This window comes from Hemitrygon akajei, chromosome 4 (genome assembly GCF_048418815.1).
Source record: "Hemitrygon akajei chromosome 4, sHemAka1.3, whole genome shotgun sequence".
Taxonomy (NCBI): Eukaryota; Metazoa; Chordata; class Chondrichthyes; order Myliobatiformes; family Dasyatidae; genus Hemitrygon; species Hemitrygon akajei.
This window is the reverse complement of record NC_133127.1, coordinates 86119431-86140532: the sequence shown is the minus strand read 5'-3', so window position 1 is coordinate 86140532 and position 21102 is coordinate 86119431. Positions and strand designations below refer to the sequence as shown.

The window sequence follows — 21102 nt, the reverse complement described above, 5'->3', positions numbered from 1 at the left end:
GTTTGTGGTCTACAAGACAAACAATGAAAAACAAGTCTTCATCGTATTTAAAAATTCAGGTTAGGGAATGCAGACTTCATTTTTGCTTTAGCGAGGGCTTGAATCTATAGCAAATAGTGATTATTTTGGCTTGGTTGACGTAAGAAAGACCTCTCTAAGTTTGAGCTGACATGAAAAATCATGTGCAAGTTAAATTCCTAAACCAGATAGGATTCCAGGGTGCAGGTCACAGATGACGATTGGAATTGGCTCATTCAGATGTTCTCTTTTACAAACCCCATTTCCAGAAAAGTTGGGATATTTTCCAAAATGCAATAAAAACAAAAATCTGTGATATGTTAATTCACGTGAACCCTTATTTAACTGACAAAAGTACAAAGAAAAGATTTTCAATAGTTTTACCAACCAACTTAATTGTATTTTGTAAACATACACAAATTTAGAATTTGATGGCTGCAACACACTCAACAAAAGTTGGGACAGAGTTAAAATAAGATTGAAAAGTGAATATTCAAGAATATTCAGAATATTCAAGTAACACCGGTTTGGAAGACACCACATTAAGCAGGCTAATTGGTAGCAGGTGAGGTATCATGACTGGGTATAAAAGTAGCGTCCATCAAAGGCTCAGTCTTTGCAAGCAAGGATGGGTCGTGGCTCACCCCTTTGTGCCAAAATTCGTGAGAGAATTGTTAGTCAGTTCAAAAGGAACATTTCCCAATGCAAGATTGCAGAGAATTTAGGTCTTTCAACATCTACAGTACATAATATTGTGAAAAGATTCAGAGAATTCAGAGACATCTCAGTGCATAAAGGGCAAGGTTGGAAACCACCGTTGAATGCGCGTGATCTTCGAGCCCTCAGGCGGCACTGCCTAAGAAACCGTCATGCTACTGTGACAATTATAGCCACCTGGGCTCGGGAGTACTTCGGAAAACCACTGTCACTTAACACAGTCCGTCGCTGCATCCAGAAATGCAACTTGAAACTGTATTTCGCAAGGAGGAAGCCATACATCAACTCTATGCAGAAACGCCGGCGAGTTCTCTGGGCCCGAGCTTATCTCAGATGGACCGAAAGACTGCGGAACCGTGTGCTGTGGTCAGATGAGTCCACATTTCAGCTAGTTTTCGGAAAAAACGGGCGTCCAGTTCTCCGTGCCAAAGATGAAAATGACCATCCTGATTGTTATCAGCGAAAGGTGCAAAAGCCAGCATCTGTGATGGTATGGGGATGCATCAGTGCCCACGGCATGGGTGAGTTGCATGTATGTGAAGGTACCATTGACCCTGAGGCATATATTAGGATTTTAGAGAGACATATGTTGCCATCAAGGCGACGTCGCTTCCCGGGACGTCCATGCTTATTTCAGCAGGACAATGCCAGACCACATTCTGCACGGGCTACAACAGCGTGGCTTTGTAGACACAGAGTGCGTGTGCTTGACTGGCCTGCTGCCAGTCCAGATCTATCTCCTATTGAAAATGTATGGCGCATCATGAAGAGGAGAATCAGACAATGGAGACAACGGACTGTTGAGCAGCTGAAGTCTTATATCAAGCAAGAAAGGACAAAATTTCCAATTGCAAATCTACTACAATTAGTATCCTCAGCTCCAAAACGATTAAAAAGTGTTATTAAAAGGAAAGGTGATGTAACACAATGGTAAGCATGCCTCTGTCCCAACTTTTGTTGAGTGTGTTGCAGCCATCAAATTCTAAATTTGTGTATATTTACAAAATACAATTAAGTTGGTCCGTAAAACTATTGAAAATCTTTTCTTTGTACTTTTGTCAGTTAATTAAGGGTTCACGTGAATTAACATATCACAGATTTTTGTTTTTATTGCATTTCGGAAAATATCCCAACTTTTCTGGAAATGGGGTTTGTAGTTGGATACCAAAAAGCGAGCTGATTATGACATTATGAGAATATAAATGCTTAGACAATGTGTTTTTAATTAGAATTTAGATTCCTGAGAGCTTGTTTATTTAGGCTGTACCTGGAATAAGTAAGATTTAGTGATTTGAAGCTATTGATCCAGATTTTACATTGAAGATAAGTTGAAGCTATCAGTGCACATAAACATTATAGTATAAATTAGACAACTTCTGCAGTCCTCATTCGTGCTGTGGAAAGTAAACTTCCAGAAACGCCTCTCCTGCCCACCCCACCCCTTCAAATTGCCTTCACAATAATGTTACCTTGCTGACAGGCAACATTAATCTTCACGTTCTTTACTCAATAATTACCTACTGAACACAGCAGACAACATTAATGGGAATGGGCACTCTAATTTTCCCAAGCAATAGCCAGAGACATTGCTTACTGTTGAAGAAGGGACACCACTGTCAAGTTAAGGCTGGGAAATATACTTGAACAAATTACTTTAGTAGAGAACCAGTGTGGCTTGGTGAGTCTGGCCATTATTTTTTTTATGTGAATACCCTGCTCACCTGTCTCAAACTCTGTAGTAAGAATGGTGTTTTTCAAAGTTAGCATCATGTGAGACACTATGCTCCTTTACATTATTATCTGTCTGGTTGATAATGTTTCAGGTAGTGAAACAATAGAAAGTGACGGATAAAGACGAGTGAAATATTCATCCTGGTATGCAGTTTTGTCATGGCCATTTGAGACTTTCATGTTCATCCACATGTCCAACCAAAGAACTAGACAAAAAAGTTAGCATTGATTTACATTTATTTTGATGTATATGTTTAATGAATTTATAGCCTAGCTTGTAAAATTGAATACTTGGCTATATCAAAAGCTGCATGATATTTACTACTGTATGTACAAAATTGATGAACCGCAGCCAGATTTTCTTATGCTATAAACTCAAGCTCTCTCACTTGACGCTACCAGAATGCCAATGAGGAAAAATAATCCATAAACTACCTTCAATACAGGAAGCAGAGGTGTTGATACTCAAAAGGTTATTGCTTTAAGGCAAGGAATAGAAAGATTTGAGGATGAATTGTGACAGCTAGAGCACCTGAGTACCTGCATCGCCCAGCTTCTCATTCTCTTCCCGTTATAATTGGCGTGGGCATGATTGGTTGAATGATCCACCTCCATGCTGTCTAACTCTATGACACTGTGGCCCTCACTACTGCATTTTAGATAAAATATGGAGGATAAGATGCACACAAGATTTTCTTGGAATGTTTCTAGGGATCATTCTCAGTTTCTAGGGAAAGGCAAAAAAAAGTACTTTTCTCCTTAGAGCAGTGAAGCTGAAGAGGAAATGCAATAGGGCTGTTCTAAGTAAAGAAGAGAGTGGACAGAGGGAAATAATTCTAACTTCTGGAAGGTTGAATGAGAAAATGTGGAAGGGGCAAAAGAACCAAAGGAGGCAGGTGGAACATCACTTTTACACCACCAGTGACTAGCATTCTGAATGCATTTCCTGACAGGAGAAAGATGCAGTCCAAAGGGAAACGGATCAGGACTTAACTGAAAATAATTGCAGTGACAAGAAAGTGAAATGGAGCAGAGTGCATTGCTTTTACAGAGAGCTAGTACTGTATTGAATCCAATGGCTAATTCCTGTGCCTTTTCCATGTATTCTCTTTATAGTGTTATATAACAAGCTTAGGATTTGCTGCCACATGCTGGGGAAAATATAACCATGCAAAAGTCTCTTTTGTTTATCATTATTCCCATGTCGCTGAGGATATTTTAATATATTAGAAGAAAACTTTACACAAATAGACATCATTTTTTTTTAGGATAAGGATTATTTGTCCATAGTAGAAAACTAATAACATGATAAACTGTATATTAGTAAGTTAGGTATGATATAAAACCCATCAATAGTCAATGCAGGATCATGTTAATCCCCACAGTTCATCCCAATTAGTTCTAGGCAATGTCACTACACAAAGCATCATGAAGTTGTGATCATTAAGGGTGAATTTGGGGACTGCCTACAATGTGTAAAAGCCTCAGAGTAAGTCAGCAGCTCTACACCCTTTACCAAAAAAAGGCTGACCTGGCTTAAATGGGAGGTTAAGTTCCTGTTAACATGTTCTCTGAAATCCACAATCAGCAGTTTCACTGTCCAGGTGACTAATGTGTCCAAATGCAGGCAGTGCTTCATAGAGCACATATTACAGTTACAAAAATCTATAGACAACAGTATACAAAGAAATAAGTACACAGTGCAGTTGGTGGATAACACTTTATACTCCCTTTGAGACTAGTGGGCAGGCTGAACACTACAACATTGATTCTCTAACATGTGCTCACTTTGAATGAGACTGTTCACCAGCAGTATTCAAATACTAAATAATTCTGACATTTGAAGTTTCTACTTTTAAGTTAGATTTTATATTTGGAAGGGTGTTAAATTGGACATGCTAGTAAAAGGAGGTCTTAAACATCACCTGTTAGACCCCTTGCAGGGCATACACAGAATTCATTGTTCAGTCTTATTTTAGAGTCCAGTTAACATTAATGGCACTATTAATTGTCATTTTTAAATTATTCATTCTTGGGATTTGCATATTGCTGAAAAATCTGACATTTATTGTCTATATCTACTCTGGATCCTAAAACGAGTGGCTTGCTAGCCCATTTCAGGGAACAGTTGGGAGTCACCCACTTCCATATAGGACAGATTGGGGCACACCAGTGAACAGATAGGTTTTTATGACACTACAATAGTTTTATGGTTATAGTTTCTGATGCAAATTTTTTATTTTCATTCCAGATTTACTTAATTACTTGTACTTAAATTCCACAGCTGCCGCGCTGAGAGTGAAACTATCTTCAAATCAGTGACCCAAGTTTCTGGATGCTCGTCCAATAACTCAAACATTGCACTGTGGTGCTCTTTCCTTCTGCCCAACCTGACAGCCACAATTGCCAGAACCAGTTCAGCAGGTTTAAAAAGAAGAAGCCACACATTTTAAATGGTATGCAGTTTTAGTAATACACGTAAACTCAACATGACTAGCACAGAGTATCCTGCTGTACCGGATACTAGTCTTTACATTTATAGTTAAGATCGACAATTCCATCATCAAAACCCATTTCCTGCCTATAACTTCAGACACTGTTCATTGAAACTGACCTGCGCCACTCAACTCTCTACTAAAGGTAGGACTGGAATGTACCACCACATGCTCACATTCATATCTCATACATCCCACCACCACCAAAATCAGTGAGACACATCAAAATAACAGCCAATGCAGAACTTAATTACACAACCTACACTAATAGCTCCGACTAGTGAAATGAGTGTTGCTTCTAAAGCTTGGCAGTAATCAAATGAAAAACCCATCCAATCTACTTATTCAATAATTGTCAAAAGTATTAGCCATGGTAGATTGTTAATTAAGAAGCACTTGTTTATGTTGTTCAGAATCAGAATCATAATCATGTATAAGATGATGAGGGGCATTGATTGTGTGGATAGCTAAAGGCTTTTCCCCAGGGCTGAAATGGCTAACACAAGGGGCCATAGTTGGATACTTGGAGACAGGTACTGAGGGGATGTCAGGGGTGAGTTTTTCACACAGAGAGTGGTGGGTGCATGGAATGCACTGCCAGTGGCGGTGGTGGAAACAGATACAATAGGGTCTTTTAAGAGCCTCTTAGATGGGTACATGGAGCTTAGAAAAATAGAGGGCAATGCGCTAGGGAAGTTCTAGGCAGTTTCTAGAGTAGGTTACATGGTCGGCACAACATTGTGGGCTGAAGGACCTGTAATGTGCTGTAGATTTCTATGTTCTATAATCAGGTTTAATATCACTGGCATATGTTAGGATGTTTGTTGTTTTTCAGATTCAGTACTTTGCAATACATAAAAATAAAACCTATAAAACAAATTGAATGCACGTCAGCTCTGGCAGGGTTTGCAGACCATTTCTTCCAACAAAGCAAAACCCAACACCATGAATGGCCATGATGCTTCACTCGCAGATGAGCTCAATACCTTTTGTGTATACTTTGAAAGGGACAGTAAAACTATGCCTGTGCAAATCCCTGTAGCATTTGGTGACTCTGTGATCTCTGTCTCGGAGGCCAACATCAGAACAAATTTCAAGAGGATGAACACTTGAAAGGCGTCATGCACTGATGGTGTACCTGGTGGGATTTTGAAAACCTGTGGGAACCAACTGCTGATTGTGTTCTTTAATCTCTCAGTCGGAGGTTCCCACCTGATTCAAAAGGGCAACAATCATACCTGTGCCCAAGAAGAGCACTCTTGCTGCCACTCACATCTACTGTGAGGAAGTGCTTTGAAAGGTTGGTCATGGCTGGAGCAAACTCCTGCCTAAACAAGGACCTGGACCTGCTGCAATTTGCCTATCCCCACAATAGGTCTACAGCAGATGCAGTCTCCTTGGCTCTCCACTCGGCCTTGGATCACCTGGACTATAATAATACCCATGTCAGGCTGTTTATTGATTTCAACTCAACGTTCAACATCATACCCTCAGTTCCAATCAACAAGTTCCAAAACCTGGGACTCTATACCTCCCTCTGGTTCTGCATCCTTGACTTCCTCACCGGGAGATCACAGTCTCTGCAAATCGGAAAAGAAAACATCTCCTCCTCACTGACAATCAACACTGGTGCACCTCAAGGATGTGTGCTGAGCCTATTGCTCTACCCTCTCTACACTCCCAATTGTATGGCTAGGCACAGTTCAAATGCTATCTTCGTATTTGCCAACAACACAACCATTGTTGGCAGAACTTCAGAGGGTGACAAGGAGGCATTCAGGAGTGAGATGGATCAGCAGGTTGAATGATGTCACAGCAATAACCTTGTACTCTACATCAGTAAAGGCCAAGGAATTGATTGTGGACTTCAGGAAGGAAAAGTAAAGGGAACACACACCAGTCCTCATCAAGGGATCAACTTCAAAAGAGTGAGCAGTAGCAAGTCAGTATGTTCACATCTTTTCCACTGGAGTGTTGTAGAGGGAAAGTACTGTATAGATACTGAAAGTGAAACATAGATCTATCTAATCTATCCAAACAAAAATGCATCTGCAGTGGAAAGGTGAGCGGTTTCAGGTTCCTGGGTGATAACATCTCTAAGCATCTACCCTGGGCCCAACACGTTGATGCAACTGAAAAAAAGGCATGGCAGTGGCTATATCTCATTAGGAGTTTGAGGAAAATTGGTATGTTGCCAAAGACTCTAGCATATTTCTGCAGGTGTACCATGGAGAACATTCTTACTGCTTGCATCACTATCAAGAATGGAGGGGCCATTGAACAGGAACAGTAAAAGCTGCAGAAAGTTGTAAACTCTGCCAGTTTCATCATGGACACTAGCTTCTCCAACAGCCAGGGCACATTTAAAAGGCAATGTCTCTAAAAGACAGCATCCATCAATAAAGACCCCCATCATCCAGGACATGCCTTCTTCTCATTGCTACCATCTAGGAAGAAGTATAGGAGCCTGAAGACACACTCAAGATTTCAAGAACAGCTTCCCCTCTGCCATCAGATTTCAGAATGGACGTGAATGCTACCTCAATAGATTTTTCCTATCTTTTTGCACTACTTCATTTAATTTTCCTTGATTTACATACCGTATTTTATCATTTTCATTATTATGTATGCTGCAAATGCATATATAAAAATAGGAAATTAAATTAAATCAATTCCTTGATCTTACTAATGTTGAGTGAAAGATTGTTGTGACACATTTCAACCATCTGATTTATCCTCGTTCCTTTATACCTCCTCATCACTATCTGAAATTCTGACAATAGTTGTGTCATTGGCAAATTTATAGATAGCATTAACCAAGCTCAGGTAAAATTTCTGCTCATCCAAACCAATTATAAAATCATGAATTTACTTGGATCTTCATCCATTATATTTGAAATAAACTGAAACTGCAGTAAAGCTAACCTATTTTCATCAAAAAGTCTGTATTGCATTTAATTTAGTCAATGCTCAGTTATTATTTGTTGTACCAGGTGCAACTTTGAGCAGTCTGACAGCTAAGTTTGTGATTTTAATTACCCTGAAACATTAGTGTTAATCTGTGTGCATTTTACATGGCATGAAAACATCTTTACCAAATCACTATATGAATTCCATGAAATTTATTACAGACCAAATCATTCCCTTTTGTTTTCCATTACAATTATGGAGCTACGTATTTATCTATGACAACAGGAAATGCATATAAATTTTCATCTGAACTTCAAAAGGCAATCAACAATATATGATGTCCCAGTTATGTTGTGACAGTCGGTTTTTCCTGTCTTTGGAGTTTGGGAGGAAGTGACTATTAATGTTTCGCCCTTCAGAATTATGCAGGAAACCAGGTGTCTGATTCTGATTATCCTTTGTCCTGCCTGGGTACCTAGCGCAGATCTCAAATAACCTCCCAATTTACTTTCCTGCTAATGTTACCCTTGCAGTATCAAGTAAGAAAGCCCAATTCAAACCAGCATTGAAATGTAGGGGATTGTTAAGAGGCTTGAGAGGGTGTATATGGAGGTGGTGTTTGCCCATTTAGGAGTATCTCAAAAGAGGGGGTCAGCTACTCTCAGTGGGTTGTTGATGGAAATGGTATTGGGTGGTAGTTGGTGAGAACCCCTATCCCTGTTATGTCATGGGGTCTTGTGTGATGGGATGAGGGACAGATGCACAGAAAATGGAGGAGTTGTGGGTCAGGGCAGCTTCGATAGTGGTGGAAGTGACTCCATGTTTTATGAAAACCTTCAGGAATGGAAAGCCTCATTCTGAGTACAGATGTGATGCAACAAAAGGAACGGAGTGAAGTGAATAGCATTCTTCCAAGCGACAGGGTGGGGGGAGGTATAGTAAAGATAACTGTGCGAATCAGTGGGTTTGTAAAAGATATTGGCAGATAATCCGTCTTAGGAAGTGGAGTCAGAGAGATTAGTGTGAGGAAATGGCAGTGTTAAAAATTCAGCCATGAATTTATTGAATGGGAAGAAGAGGGACACAGGGCTTGAATGGACTTGTGTTCTGAAAACCATCACGCTTAATATGTCAACATCAACAATTACGGCTGTCTTCTGCCCTTTCTGTATTAGGACTTGAACTTGGTCAGAGTAATTATTACTTTTTAAAACTGCCTGTACTATTTTACTCCTATTGCCTCGTGCCTGCTGAGTTTACACCAGATGCATTTTCAGTTTTATGACTGACTAAGGATTTAAACAGCATGCAAACAGCATGCACATTGATGTACACTGGTACCAACCACTGTGCACCACTGTTATCCTGAAAACCATGACTAACTTAATGAATCAGTCTGCTTGGATCTGAGGCCAAAGTTTATTTATTTTCATCACTGAGTGAAAAATTGGACCGCTGAACAAAAGAACGTTTTAAATCTCCCAAAACTCGTATTAAAAAACCTCAAATTCACCCTTTTTCCTCATCACTTAGATAATAGATATTGCATATTTTACTGCTGTCAGACATTCCTTTCTGTTACCACACTGAAGACATAATAAACAATATTTTGAAATATTTCAAACAATTTTAGATTGCTGAACAACTATGAGATGTTTAATTACAAGATAAAACAACATTATATAGCCTTCCCTGCAGTAAAAATGTTGTTATTGCTACCTTTTATTTGTCTTTAATATCACCCCCCACAGAAGGTCCAAGCTCTGAGTGAAATTGATCCTGTTGTGGGTGTACACCCACACACCTACCTGATATGATTAATGATGAGAGTTGTAGATGGAATGAAAAAATCATCCACCCTATCGAACTGTTTGCCGACTGGTTGAGTATGGATCGTGTGATGGGCTGCACTCCCACTGGCCTGATTAATTACCTGCAGAGGAAAAGTCACCAAAATAGAAATATACTCAAATCAAAGAGAACATTTTTTAAATGTCCATTTGTGAAAGGCACAAAAATTACTGCTATTTATTATAGTGCTTGGGTCTTTCATAAAAAATGGAATGAACTTGAGGTAACATTGAAAAAGTAGATTTTTAAAGACTTTATTGTTCAGAAAGCCAAATTGCGTTGCTTGGGTTTCTGGTATCTGCGGATTTCCTCTTGTTTGTGGTGTCCCTAGCTTAATTTATCATTCAAAATAAAATAAAGATGATTTGTTTTTGTTAGTGCAAAATTAATATTTTATTTACTGGTTTCTGTTCAGATTTTATAATAATGCTGCTAAACCCCACTTATGGAACTAATGATCCTAATGTTTCCTGATGATGCATTTTAAAAACTATTGAAGTATTTTTATTTGGTCATAACATGATTAATTAAAATTCATTTAGGCTAGAGAATTTTTAATGCTATTAAATAATTTTTACTTTCATTTACACTGACAGGTGATTTATGATGTATACAAATTAGGATAGCTTATTATTGATGCAAAAACAAACCAACACCTTCAATTGGCGGTCATATATATATAGAGAAGCAAGGATATAATGTTGAGGCTTTCTAAAACACTGGTTAGCAATTTTGGGCCCCTTATCTAAGAAATGATGTGCTGGCATTGGAGAGGGTTCAGAAAAATTATCCGGGGATTGAAAGACTTGTCATATGAGGAGCATTTGATGGCTCTGGGCCTCTAGTCAATGGAATTCAGAAGACTGAGGGAGGATCTCATTGAGACCTATAAAAGACGCAGCGTCAAAATAGAGGTGTGACCTTTTAGAACAGAGATATATATGTGTGTGTTTCAAAGGTCAAGTAATGAAGAGCAAACCATGACTAAGAGGTTTTTAGCTAAGAAGGATAAGTTAGGTCACCAAAGATAATAAAAACATTAAAAAGTGGAAGCAAGCACAAATTGGAGGCACCATATCTTTTGGTATGTAGTTGCTTATAACATGCATGAAAACTTTTGCAGCTATAACTACACTTGAAAGACATAAGTTCACATCAATATTGTAGAATGATAATTATTTCCTGCTGTTAGTGTTAAATAGACATGAGGAGCTTTGATGATAAATTAACATTTCTATGTTATCGCTGTTCTTTTCTCTGCAAATACCTAAAGGCATTGTGCGTGCATAGCATTGAGATATTAGGTTAAGCATTTTTTTTTGGTTTAGAAGTAGACAGTGCAGAGCTTTATCCAGAAATTTTGTAATTTTGTTTATACTTTCAGCAAATCATAATTTTCATAACAGTCCACATTCAGATCAGTACATTGATGTCATTACTATGGACTGACATCCACTCTGCTGCTAAAATTCTGAGCTGAGAAAATATAAATTTGATTTTGTTAATGGTGTAAAATGAATCACTTAATGCAAATGAAATTACCTGCAGTGTTGGTGATGTTTTCTCCATATCACCCCAGCTAAGAACCCAGACTTGATCATGTGATTTATCATAGTGAAGTTTTACTGGAACTGGATCAGTGACTACGACCTATAATGGAGAACAGAACTGAATGAAGTACTGCTACAATTCCCTGAATTATTAATTGACAAAAAGCTCACATCTTTTCCGAAATACATTATAACTTACAGAGAAGATTACTGAACTGTCATGATCATCCCAATTCACTTGATTCATTAAATTCCAAAATGCTATCAACCTTTGACTTGATTATATTCAGTAACATTGATCTTGAATGGTGAATTCCAACCATTCACTAACTTCTAAGTGAAGAAATTTATCCTTACCTCAGTCCTCAATGGCTGACCACTTCCTTACAGACTGTGATCCCTGATTCTAGACACTCTAGCTTATAGAGAAGAGCTTTTGCATTCTCTATATCTCAAGTATGCTTTTTCCTGGATAAGAAGATCAGACGTTTACCCATTCAAGGTGCATTTGCAGTTGGGAGCTATGTAATAGAGGTAATATGTATTTTAATCTCTGTTCATTTCACTTCTGCTCATTCTTCTAACCACTTCCCATCCTGCTTGCTATTGCTGCATGTTGCTTCAGTGAATTATAAAGAAGTACAGCCAGTTCCCGCCAAACAACAATACTTTCAATATCTCACCATTTTAAAAGAACTCTGTCTTTGTACATCATCTACCAAAGTGAATTATATTTCATCTGTCATATCCTTACCAATTCATTTAAGACCTTAAGATATAGAAGAAGAAGAATTAGGCCATTTGAGCCATCAAGTCTACTCCACCATTCAATCATGGCTGATAATTATCCTTCTCAACCCCATTCTCCTGCCTTCACCCCACAACCTTTGATACTCTTACTAATCAACAACCTATCAACCTCCACCTTCCATATTCCCAATAACTTAGCCTCCAGGCTACACATACCTTTGTGAAAATTCTCTGCGGCTTCTTAAATCAATCTGCAATTTTCATCCTACCAAGCCCACCCAAATGAAAAAAGTTCCTTATAACCCATGGGCTAGTTCCAATGCCACATGAATTGAAACACATGCCATAGTTGCATTCATTTCTCTGATTTTTATGACCTCATATCCATTTGCAGAGAATGTCACACTTGTGTATAAAGAAGGTAATAATTTTGAAGGATCCCATTAAATGAGAGAAATATAAACTCAAATCTCATAAACCAGATGATCTCTGACTTACATTTCTGAATGAAAAATAAGCAAGGCATTTTTCTATTCTCTGATGTTTTCGCACCTTTGTCCTTGACATACCAAAGTCCTACAAAGTTTCAGCAAGACTCTTCCGCTTTTGTATTCCACTCTTATTACTGCCTTCAGAACTTTTCCTATGCTGGTTCTATGATATGATGCTCTTGGGGTATATCCTCCAAAACGAGTTTGTCAATTTGCATTGTTCATATTGGTGGGTTATTTTTGTTAGCTTTGCTGCAATCTTATTCTATTTCTTGATTACAATAATACTTTGTCCAGAATTAAAGTGATTGAATGGAAACCTGTAAAACTACTCCTGATTATGTTTTGGACTCTCTCCGTTCTCTTATTTCCATCTGCTCTGTTTCCATTATTTGAACTTCCAGCTATTTTTACATTACCAGGACCAACACTGAATCTTCAGCCTTTATCTCTATTTCTATTTTGCTTGTTCATTTGCATCATCAGGTACTCTAGAATATTTAGCTACCAACCTTGGTCATCATCCAACTATGCCTCTTTAATGACTATTAGATTAAATCTCTTTATCTCTAGTTGTTCCATCAGTCCTTCCAACTTGTTACAAATGCCTTGTGTAATTAGATAATTTTAACTCTAAACATTTCCTCCATAATTTGACCTCATTCACAGCCTTCTTACCATTAAATTTACTGTTTCAATCTATTCGGTTTTCACCTAACTGCTAGAAATCACTGATTTTACTTTCTTAACAAATTTCCTCTCATCTCAGCTCCTTGCCACGTTTTGAAACGGTGGTGATGAAAACAGTAAGGAAGCCAGGGTTGCATTTAAAACCCCATTTGCATTTGTATCCCATTATGTAACTTTAACAAAGCAAACAATAGCTTTCAAGTGAACTCAGGAGCACGTAGAAGTGACTATAACTTCACAGCACGAGAAATGTTTGTACAATAAAAGATCTTCAGCACAGCAAGATGCTTCACTGCATAAAATCAATAATTAAACAAAAAAAGAGCCCAGCTCTTGAAAACTGCTAGTTTTTAACCTCATCATCCCTACCAGTGTATTAGAATCAGTTATGGAAATTTAGTAACTAATGTAATCAAAAATTATTATTATGCAACTATTTGAAAGTTATTATATGCTGATAACTGCCTGCAAATAAAGCATGTGCATTTCTTTTGTTATTTATGATGTTTTGTTTCAAGGGAAGATCAAAAAATATTTATTTCTGAAGAAAATTCCAGAGACTTCCTTGTATTAAATAATTCATAAATGAAAACTTACTGTTGATCTGGAGGAACAGTTGGAATTAATACTTCATTTTCTGTAAAATTCTTCACATGTTTTTGCTCCCCCCTCCCCTGTCCTCACCCACATCACATCATGTCAATTCAGATTTTAATCATCATCAACAGCTTTAGAAAAAAAAGGATTTGAAAATAACACCTGGTTTATTGGAAGTGTTAATCTTCTTTAATCATCCTTCATTTAATATTACAGGACAGTGTTGAAGCCAGGTAGTTAGGGGAGGGGGAAGCTGGAAGGTCATTGGTGGAAAGGGTAAAGGGCTGAAGAGAAGGAACCTGATAAGGGAGGAGAGTGGGCGATGGGAGGAAGGAAAGGAGGAGGAGCAGTAGGGGGAGGTGATAGGCAGGTGAGGAAGGTTCCTGATGCTGTCTGACTTCTTGAGTTCCTCACTTGCCTATAAACTCCCCCTGGTGCCCTTTCACCAAACAGCCTTTCAACGTCCCCCTCCCCCACTGATCTGTATTCATCTATCATCTTCTAGTTTGATCTACTTCCTCCTCCTAGGCGTGGGAGGGGATGTTTCCTCCAATGAAGGAGTCTAGGACCAGAGGAAAAGACAGCCTCAGAATACTATGATGTCTCTTCAGAACAGAGATGAGCTGGAATTTCTTTAGCCAGAGGGTGGTGAAGCCATGGAATTCATTGCCATAAATGGCCATGGAGGCCAAGTCATTGAGTATATTTAAAGCAGAAGTTGATAAGCTCTTGATTAGTAAGGGTGTCAAAGATTATGGGTTGAAGATAGGAGAATGGAATTGAGTGGTATAATAGACAACAGACAGTAGGTGCAGGAGTAGGCCATTCGGCCCTTCTAGCCAGAACTGCCATTCACTGTGATCATGGCTGATCATACACAATCAGTACTCCGTTCCTGCCCTCTCCCCATATCCCTTGACCCCACTATCCTTAAGAGCTCTATCTAACTCTCTCTTGAATGCTTCCAGAGACTTGGCCTCCACTGCCTTCTGGGGCAGAGCATTCCGCATATCCACCACTCTCTGGGTGAAAAAGTTTTTCCGCATCTCTGTTCTAAATGGCCTACCCCTTATTCTTAAACTGTGGCCTCTAGTTCTGGACTCACCCATCAGCGGGAACATGCTTCCTGCCTCCAGTGTGTCCAATCCCTTAATAATCTTATATGTTTCAATCAGATCCCCTCTCATCCTTCTGAATTCCAGTGTATACAAGCCCAGTCGCTCCAATCTTTCAACATATGACAGTCCCGCTATTCCGGGAATTAAACTTGTGAACCTACGCTGCACTCCCTCAATAGCAATAATGTCCTTCCTCAAATTTGGAGACAAAACTGCACACAATACTCCAGGTAGGGTCTCACCAGGGCCCTGTACAGCTGCAGAAGGACCTCTTTACTCCTATACTCAATTCCTCTTGTTATAAAAGCCAGCATGCCATTAGTTTTCTTCACTGCCTGCTGTACCTGCATGCTTACTTTCAGTGACTGATGTACAAGAACACCTATATCTCGTTGTACTTCCCCTTTTCCTAACTTGACTCCATTTAGATAGTAATCTGCCTTCCTGTTCTTGCCACCAAAGTGGATAACCTCACATTTATCCACATTAAACTGCATCTGCCATACATTTGCCCACTCACCCAACCTGTCCAAGTCACCCTGCATTCTCATAAAATCCTCCTGACATTTCACATTGCCACCCAGCTTTGTGTCATCAGCAAATTTGTTAATGTTACTTTTAATCCCTTCATCTAAATCATTAATGTATATTGTAAACAGCTGCGGTCCCAGCACCGAACCTTGCGGTACCCCACTGGTCACAGCCTGCCATTCCGAAAGGGACCCGTTAATCACTACTCTTTGTTTCCTGTCAGCCAGCCAATTTTCAATCCATGTCAGTACTCTGCCCCCAATACCATGTGCCCTAATTTTGCCCACTAATCTCCTATGTGGGACTTTATCAAAAGATTTCTGGAAGTCCAGGTACACTACATCCACTGGCTCTCCCTTGTCCATTTTCATAGTTACATCCTCAAAAAACTCCAGAAGATTAGTCAAGCATGACTTTCCCTTCATAAATCCATGCTGACTCGGACTGATCCTTCTACTGCTATCCAAATGTGTCGTAATTTCCTCTTTTATAATTCACTCCAGCATCTTTCCCACCACTGACGTCAGGCTAACCGGTCTATAATTCCCTGTTTTTCCTCTCCCTCCTTTCTTGAAAAGTGGGACAACATTAGCCACCCTCCAGTCAGCAGGAACTGTTCCTGAATCTATAGAACATTGGAAAATGATTACCAATGCATCCATGATTTCTAGAGCCACCTCTTTAAGTACCCTGGGATGCAGACCATCAGGTCCCGGGGACTTATCAGCCTTCAGACTCAACAGTCTATCCAACACCATTTCTTGCCTAATATAAATTTCCTTCAGTTCATCCTTTACCCTAGTTCCTTTGGCCACTATTACATCTGGGAGATTGTTTGTGTCTTCCCTAGTGAAGACAGATCCAAAGTACCTGTTCAACTCATCTGCCATTTCCTTGTTTCCCATAATAAATTCACCCGTTTCTGTCTTCAATGGCCCAATTTTGGTCTTAACTATCTTTTTGCTATTCACATACCTGAAGAAGCTTTTACTATCCTCCTTTATATTCTTGGCTAGTTTACCTTCGTACCTCATTTTTTCTTGGTGTATTGCCTTTTTTGTTATCTTCTGTTGCTCTTTAAAAGCTTCCCAGTCCTCCGGTTTCCTGCTCATCTTTGCTATGTTATACTTCTTCTCTTTTATTTTTATACTGCCCTTTACTTCCCTCATCAGCCACGGCCGCCCCTTACTCTCCTTAGGATCTTTCTTCCTCTTTGGAACGAACCGATCCTGCACCTTCTGCATTATTCTCAGAAATACCTGCCATTGTTGTCCCACTGTCTTCCCTGCTAGGGTATTGTTTCATTAGACCCATCTCATTCTTGTTTAATGTTAAGCTCAGTTTACACAAAAGTTATAAATGCCAAAATAGATGCTTCCTATTAAAATTCAGGATATCAAATTAGACAAGTTTGCATGTCATGATGTGCATTCACCCAACAATGATCCAAGCGCTGGGAGGTATGTTAAGTGGGCTGCTTATTAAACAGCTCATTAGACTGAAGGATTCTTCCAAGGGTCTGGCAGGAGGATAATGGACCAATATTCAAAAAGAGCAGTGAATTAGAACCAAGAAGTTATTGGCCTATTAGCTTGATATGGTTATAGGCAATTTGTTATAATGGATCATACGCATTTTTCTATATCGACCACCTTGAAAGAAGGGTTACTGCTGAATCTCAACATGGCTTCTGTTGAATTTTCTGAAAGGATTTCAAGGTTGGTAAGTGAGAGTCGTTTGTTTTGACAACGTGCTACACAAAAGGCTAATTATAAATTGGAGCTCGTAGAGATGCAAGGGCAGATTGAGGACTGATTTTTTTTAAAATTAGCTATGTTCCACAGTGAGAATTAGCAATTATCAGGCTGTGAAATTTGTCTTTGCTGAAGCTGACTCTGGATGCTGAGGGCACTGATTTGCAGAGAACTTGTGAGATGCCTGTGGGTATATCCACAGCAAAATTTTCACTGCCTTTCATATCTACAGGGATGATTGCTACCAATGCTACCATTTTTTTCAACTTGCAGTTTAGTGTTTAGTAGCAAGGAAGATTCTGTCTTCCCCTAAATTCAGCACTCAAAACATCTGTATTATGTAAAATGATCATTAATTAACACTGGACAACAAAGGTTTTGCTTCCTGACTACTTTTGGGTGTATCTTATGGATATTGGGCAACATATCATGAAAAGCACAATGAAATCTCCCTATCACACACCATTTAAAAAATAGCCTATATTTGTTACTTTAATTCATAATTTCCTCTAGTGGGACCGGAGAAAATCACATGGAAGGCATTCAAGGCTGTTATTGAAAATTTTCTTGGTAACTACAAAGCACCAAACTACATGCAGCAGGTTAATACCATGCTTCAAGCATACAGAACCATGAAGTGCAACATTCAATAAAGATTCATTTTCTCCATTCTGATTTAGACTTCTTCCCTGCAAATCTTGGTGCTGTCAGAGATGAACATAGTGCAAGGTTTCACCAGGACATTGCAGTCATGGAGAAACAGTGTCAGGACAAATGGAGTCCATCAATGTTGGCCGTTTATTGTTAGACACTTAAGCGAGAAGCCTCAGACACTGAGTACAAATGAAAATCATCAACAAAACATTTTTAGCTTAGTTGAACTATTGCAAACTTAATTGCACCATTATGCAATTAAGTGCATTATATTCAATAAAAGTTAATTTCTTATTTCTCCAAATTCCTGTGTGATACAAGGTGTCTGAAATTAGATATATGTTCAGCTTCAAGTGGTCTATCATATACCAAAAAGTAAATGCTGAGGAAGGAACATTTTCAATAACTTTTGTTGTCCAGTGCTACTTAGTTATTGGTGATGCAGTTGAAGAAAAGCTGGAGTTTAATTTCAATCGTTTTGATTGCCTACATTAGCAAAGTAAGTGAGTCTATGTTTACTACAAGATTCAAGGCAATTCTTCTACTCCTAGATTTGGGTGTTCTATTTGCAACATGACATGGAAACTGCAGAGAAGGCAATTGCAAGAGGGAGAAGGGTGAAGGTGGGAAGACTCTGCCATTGGCAGTTTAAAGCAACAGATTGTAAGGAGACATTCTCCTTTGTGCACACCAGGGAGGAGAAATGTATTGGAAATTCCTCTTCATGAAGAAGCTAATGACTGAGTTCAACCACTTGCCCCAGTGAAATGTAAGTGAGACTTGGAATGTTGTGAATTGGGCAAGGTGCAATGGGGCACATAAAAGGCAAGTCCATGTACTGATTGTTGGAGATGTTTGCTACATCAGTGATGTGAGTCTGATGCAGGCAAGTAACAGATAATACTCCTGGTACCCTCGATGAGAGATAGCACTCAAAGATGAAATGACCTCGGGAACTTCCTCTTCTCACTTTGTTTTAAAGTGTGCCCAGAGAGCATCTGAGCTCTGCACATAGAACTCCCTCCACTGGTTGAACAGTGGTGCTCCCAGAGTCATGCAAAATTGTTGTGTCTACCCTTCCTATTGACCAGTCATTGCTCCAAGCAAGCTGTTCAGTTCTTTGGAAAGATTTCTAAACCAATTTGCAGGTATGCAACATCTCTCCTTTAAGAGGCAGAGAAACAGCTTTAATTGTTCATTGGGAGTGTTACAGAAATTCATGACACTTAGCCCCATGCCAATACACAGAAATACTTTTTAACTCATGACTATCCCCGAATCCTGGCTCTGTTACACTGACCTCCAAACTTACTTACTCCAACTGCCATATGTTTGTAAGGCCTCTTGGCACCCTGTGAAATGAAAGGCCTCCAATACTTACGGCATGTTTAGTCAGTTTACAGATAACACCAGAAAAGGTGGTCTGGTGCACATTGAAGAAAGGTGTCTAAGGTGGTAACAGGATCTCAAGCAGCTGAGAAAGTGGGCAAGTGAATGACTGATGGAATTTGTCTTAGACAAGTGCAAAGTGTTGCATTGTGTACAAAAGTTGGGAATTCATATTCCAGTTGCAAATTGTTGCTTAGACCAGACTTAAAGTATTATGTACATTTCTGGTCACCATCCTTGTGGTGAACAATGTGATTAAGTCAGAGAAAGTGCAGAAAAGATTTACAGGAATGTTGCCTGGACTGGAGGGCTTTAATTGTGCCAAGAGATAGGATAGGCTAGGACTGTTGACCCTGAAGAGAAGAAAGCTGAGCGATGACCTGAGACAGATTTACAAAATCTGATAGTGTTAGATAGTAACAGTCTTTTTATCCAAGGCAGAGAAGTCTAAAACTATATGGTATAGGTTTAAAGTGGAATGGGGGGGGGGGGCAGAGATTTAAAAGGGTTGCGGGGAAAGTATTTCACACATAGGGTGGTGCATATAATATAACAAGCTGCCAAAGATATTAAGATAGGAAAGGGTCAGGGTTATGGGCCTAACATGGGCAACTGGGATTAGCACAGTTAGGAATCTTGGTTAGCATCATTGAGTTGGGATAAAGGACTTGATTCCTTGTTATATATTCTTTGTTAATTGCTCTTTTGGGCATTTTGGAAATGAGCCTGCAGATAATGAACACAGAACTGAACTGTGTATGGCTGGACTCTTTTGATTTTGTGTTTTATATTCCGTGCTTTTCACTTTTTCATTGTCGCCATTTGCATGATTTGTTTTTTTTAGTTTTCACATGAAGCGGGAAGGGGGTGGTGGTTGATATTTTTCTTTGTAGGGGTTCCATGGTTTTCTTTGTTTTCATGGCTGTCTGTGAGGAAGACAAACCTCAGCATTGCATAACACATGCATAGTTTGATACTAAATGTACTTTGAATTTGAATCTTTGAATATAACCCTATGAATCATCTTTTTATCTCCACGCTGCCCTCTATTCCTGTGCCTGAAAACCTCATTGCCTACTCTGTCCTGTTTTGTAGTATTCCTCCCTAATCCCTGATCCTCTTCGGTTACAGGGCACCTTCCAGCATCATCATCAGAATGCTCCTGCTGGAATGTAGCTCCCTGTTAAAGGCACAGACCAGCTACTAGTGGAACCAACCATTCATAACATGGCCTCCGCTGACACCAGGTTCAAATGCAAATGCTTGATCATTCAAGTGCATTTTTCAGGGTGTTAAAGCAGATGCATTTTATTTTTCATATGCACAATATGCATATATCATTTCTATTCTCATTCACATCCTGAGGCCATAGACAAAACCATCCTCTCAAAGAGCACACTGTCAATATGATTGGTGGTGTAGCCATAACAAGGATTTTGAAAGAAATATGCTGCAGTCTAGAGTCCTGCCTCACTGGACACAGAGGGGCTGCACCCAGTGTCCGGCTTCTCAAACACTGCATTGGTGTGTTGCTTAAAGTAGGGTTGATGCATTATAATAGAACGGTACAATGAATGTAGAGAAAATTGTGAACTGAATATATGTATTGTATTTCCTGTATAAAATATATGTTTTAAAATGCCTTGAGATTTCTCTAATTCAAGACTTTGAGACAGATATTGGAAGCAGATCCTTTAGCTCACTGGCTCCATGCTGACATCAACCATTAACTCTGTACTCTGCCTTCAAATATAATCTTCCAAAGTGAATCACCTCACACTCTCTGGGTTAAATTCCATCTACCACTTCTCAGCTCAGCTCTGCATCCTGTCAACGTCTCATTGCAATTTATGACA

At 39.2% G+C, this 21102-nt stretch overlaps 1 protein-coding gene across 2 annotated transcripts in view; it reads right to left on the bottom strand.

The window, feature by feature from the left end:
• fstl5 (follistatin-like 5) overlaps positions 1–21102 on the bottom strand; it is a 793070-nt gene that overhangs the window by 42342 nt on the left and 729626 nt on the right. For both annotated transcript variants that reach the window (XM_073042992.1, XM_073042993.1), the window contains 2 exons: positions 11265–11372; positions 9680–9804 (listed from right to left, as the gene is read on the bottom strand). In XM_073042992.1, coding sequence (XP_072899093.1) covers positions 9680–9804; positions 11265–11372 — 233 coding nt within the window. The remainder of the gene's footprint in view (positions 1–9679; positions 9805–11264; positions 11373–21102) is intronic.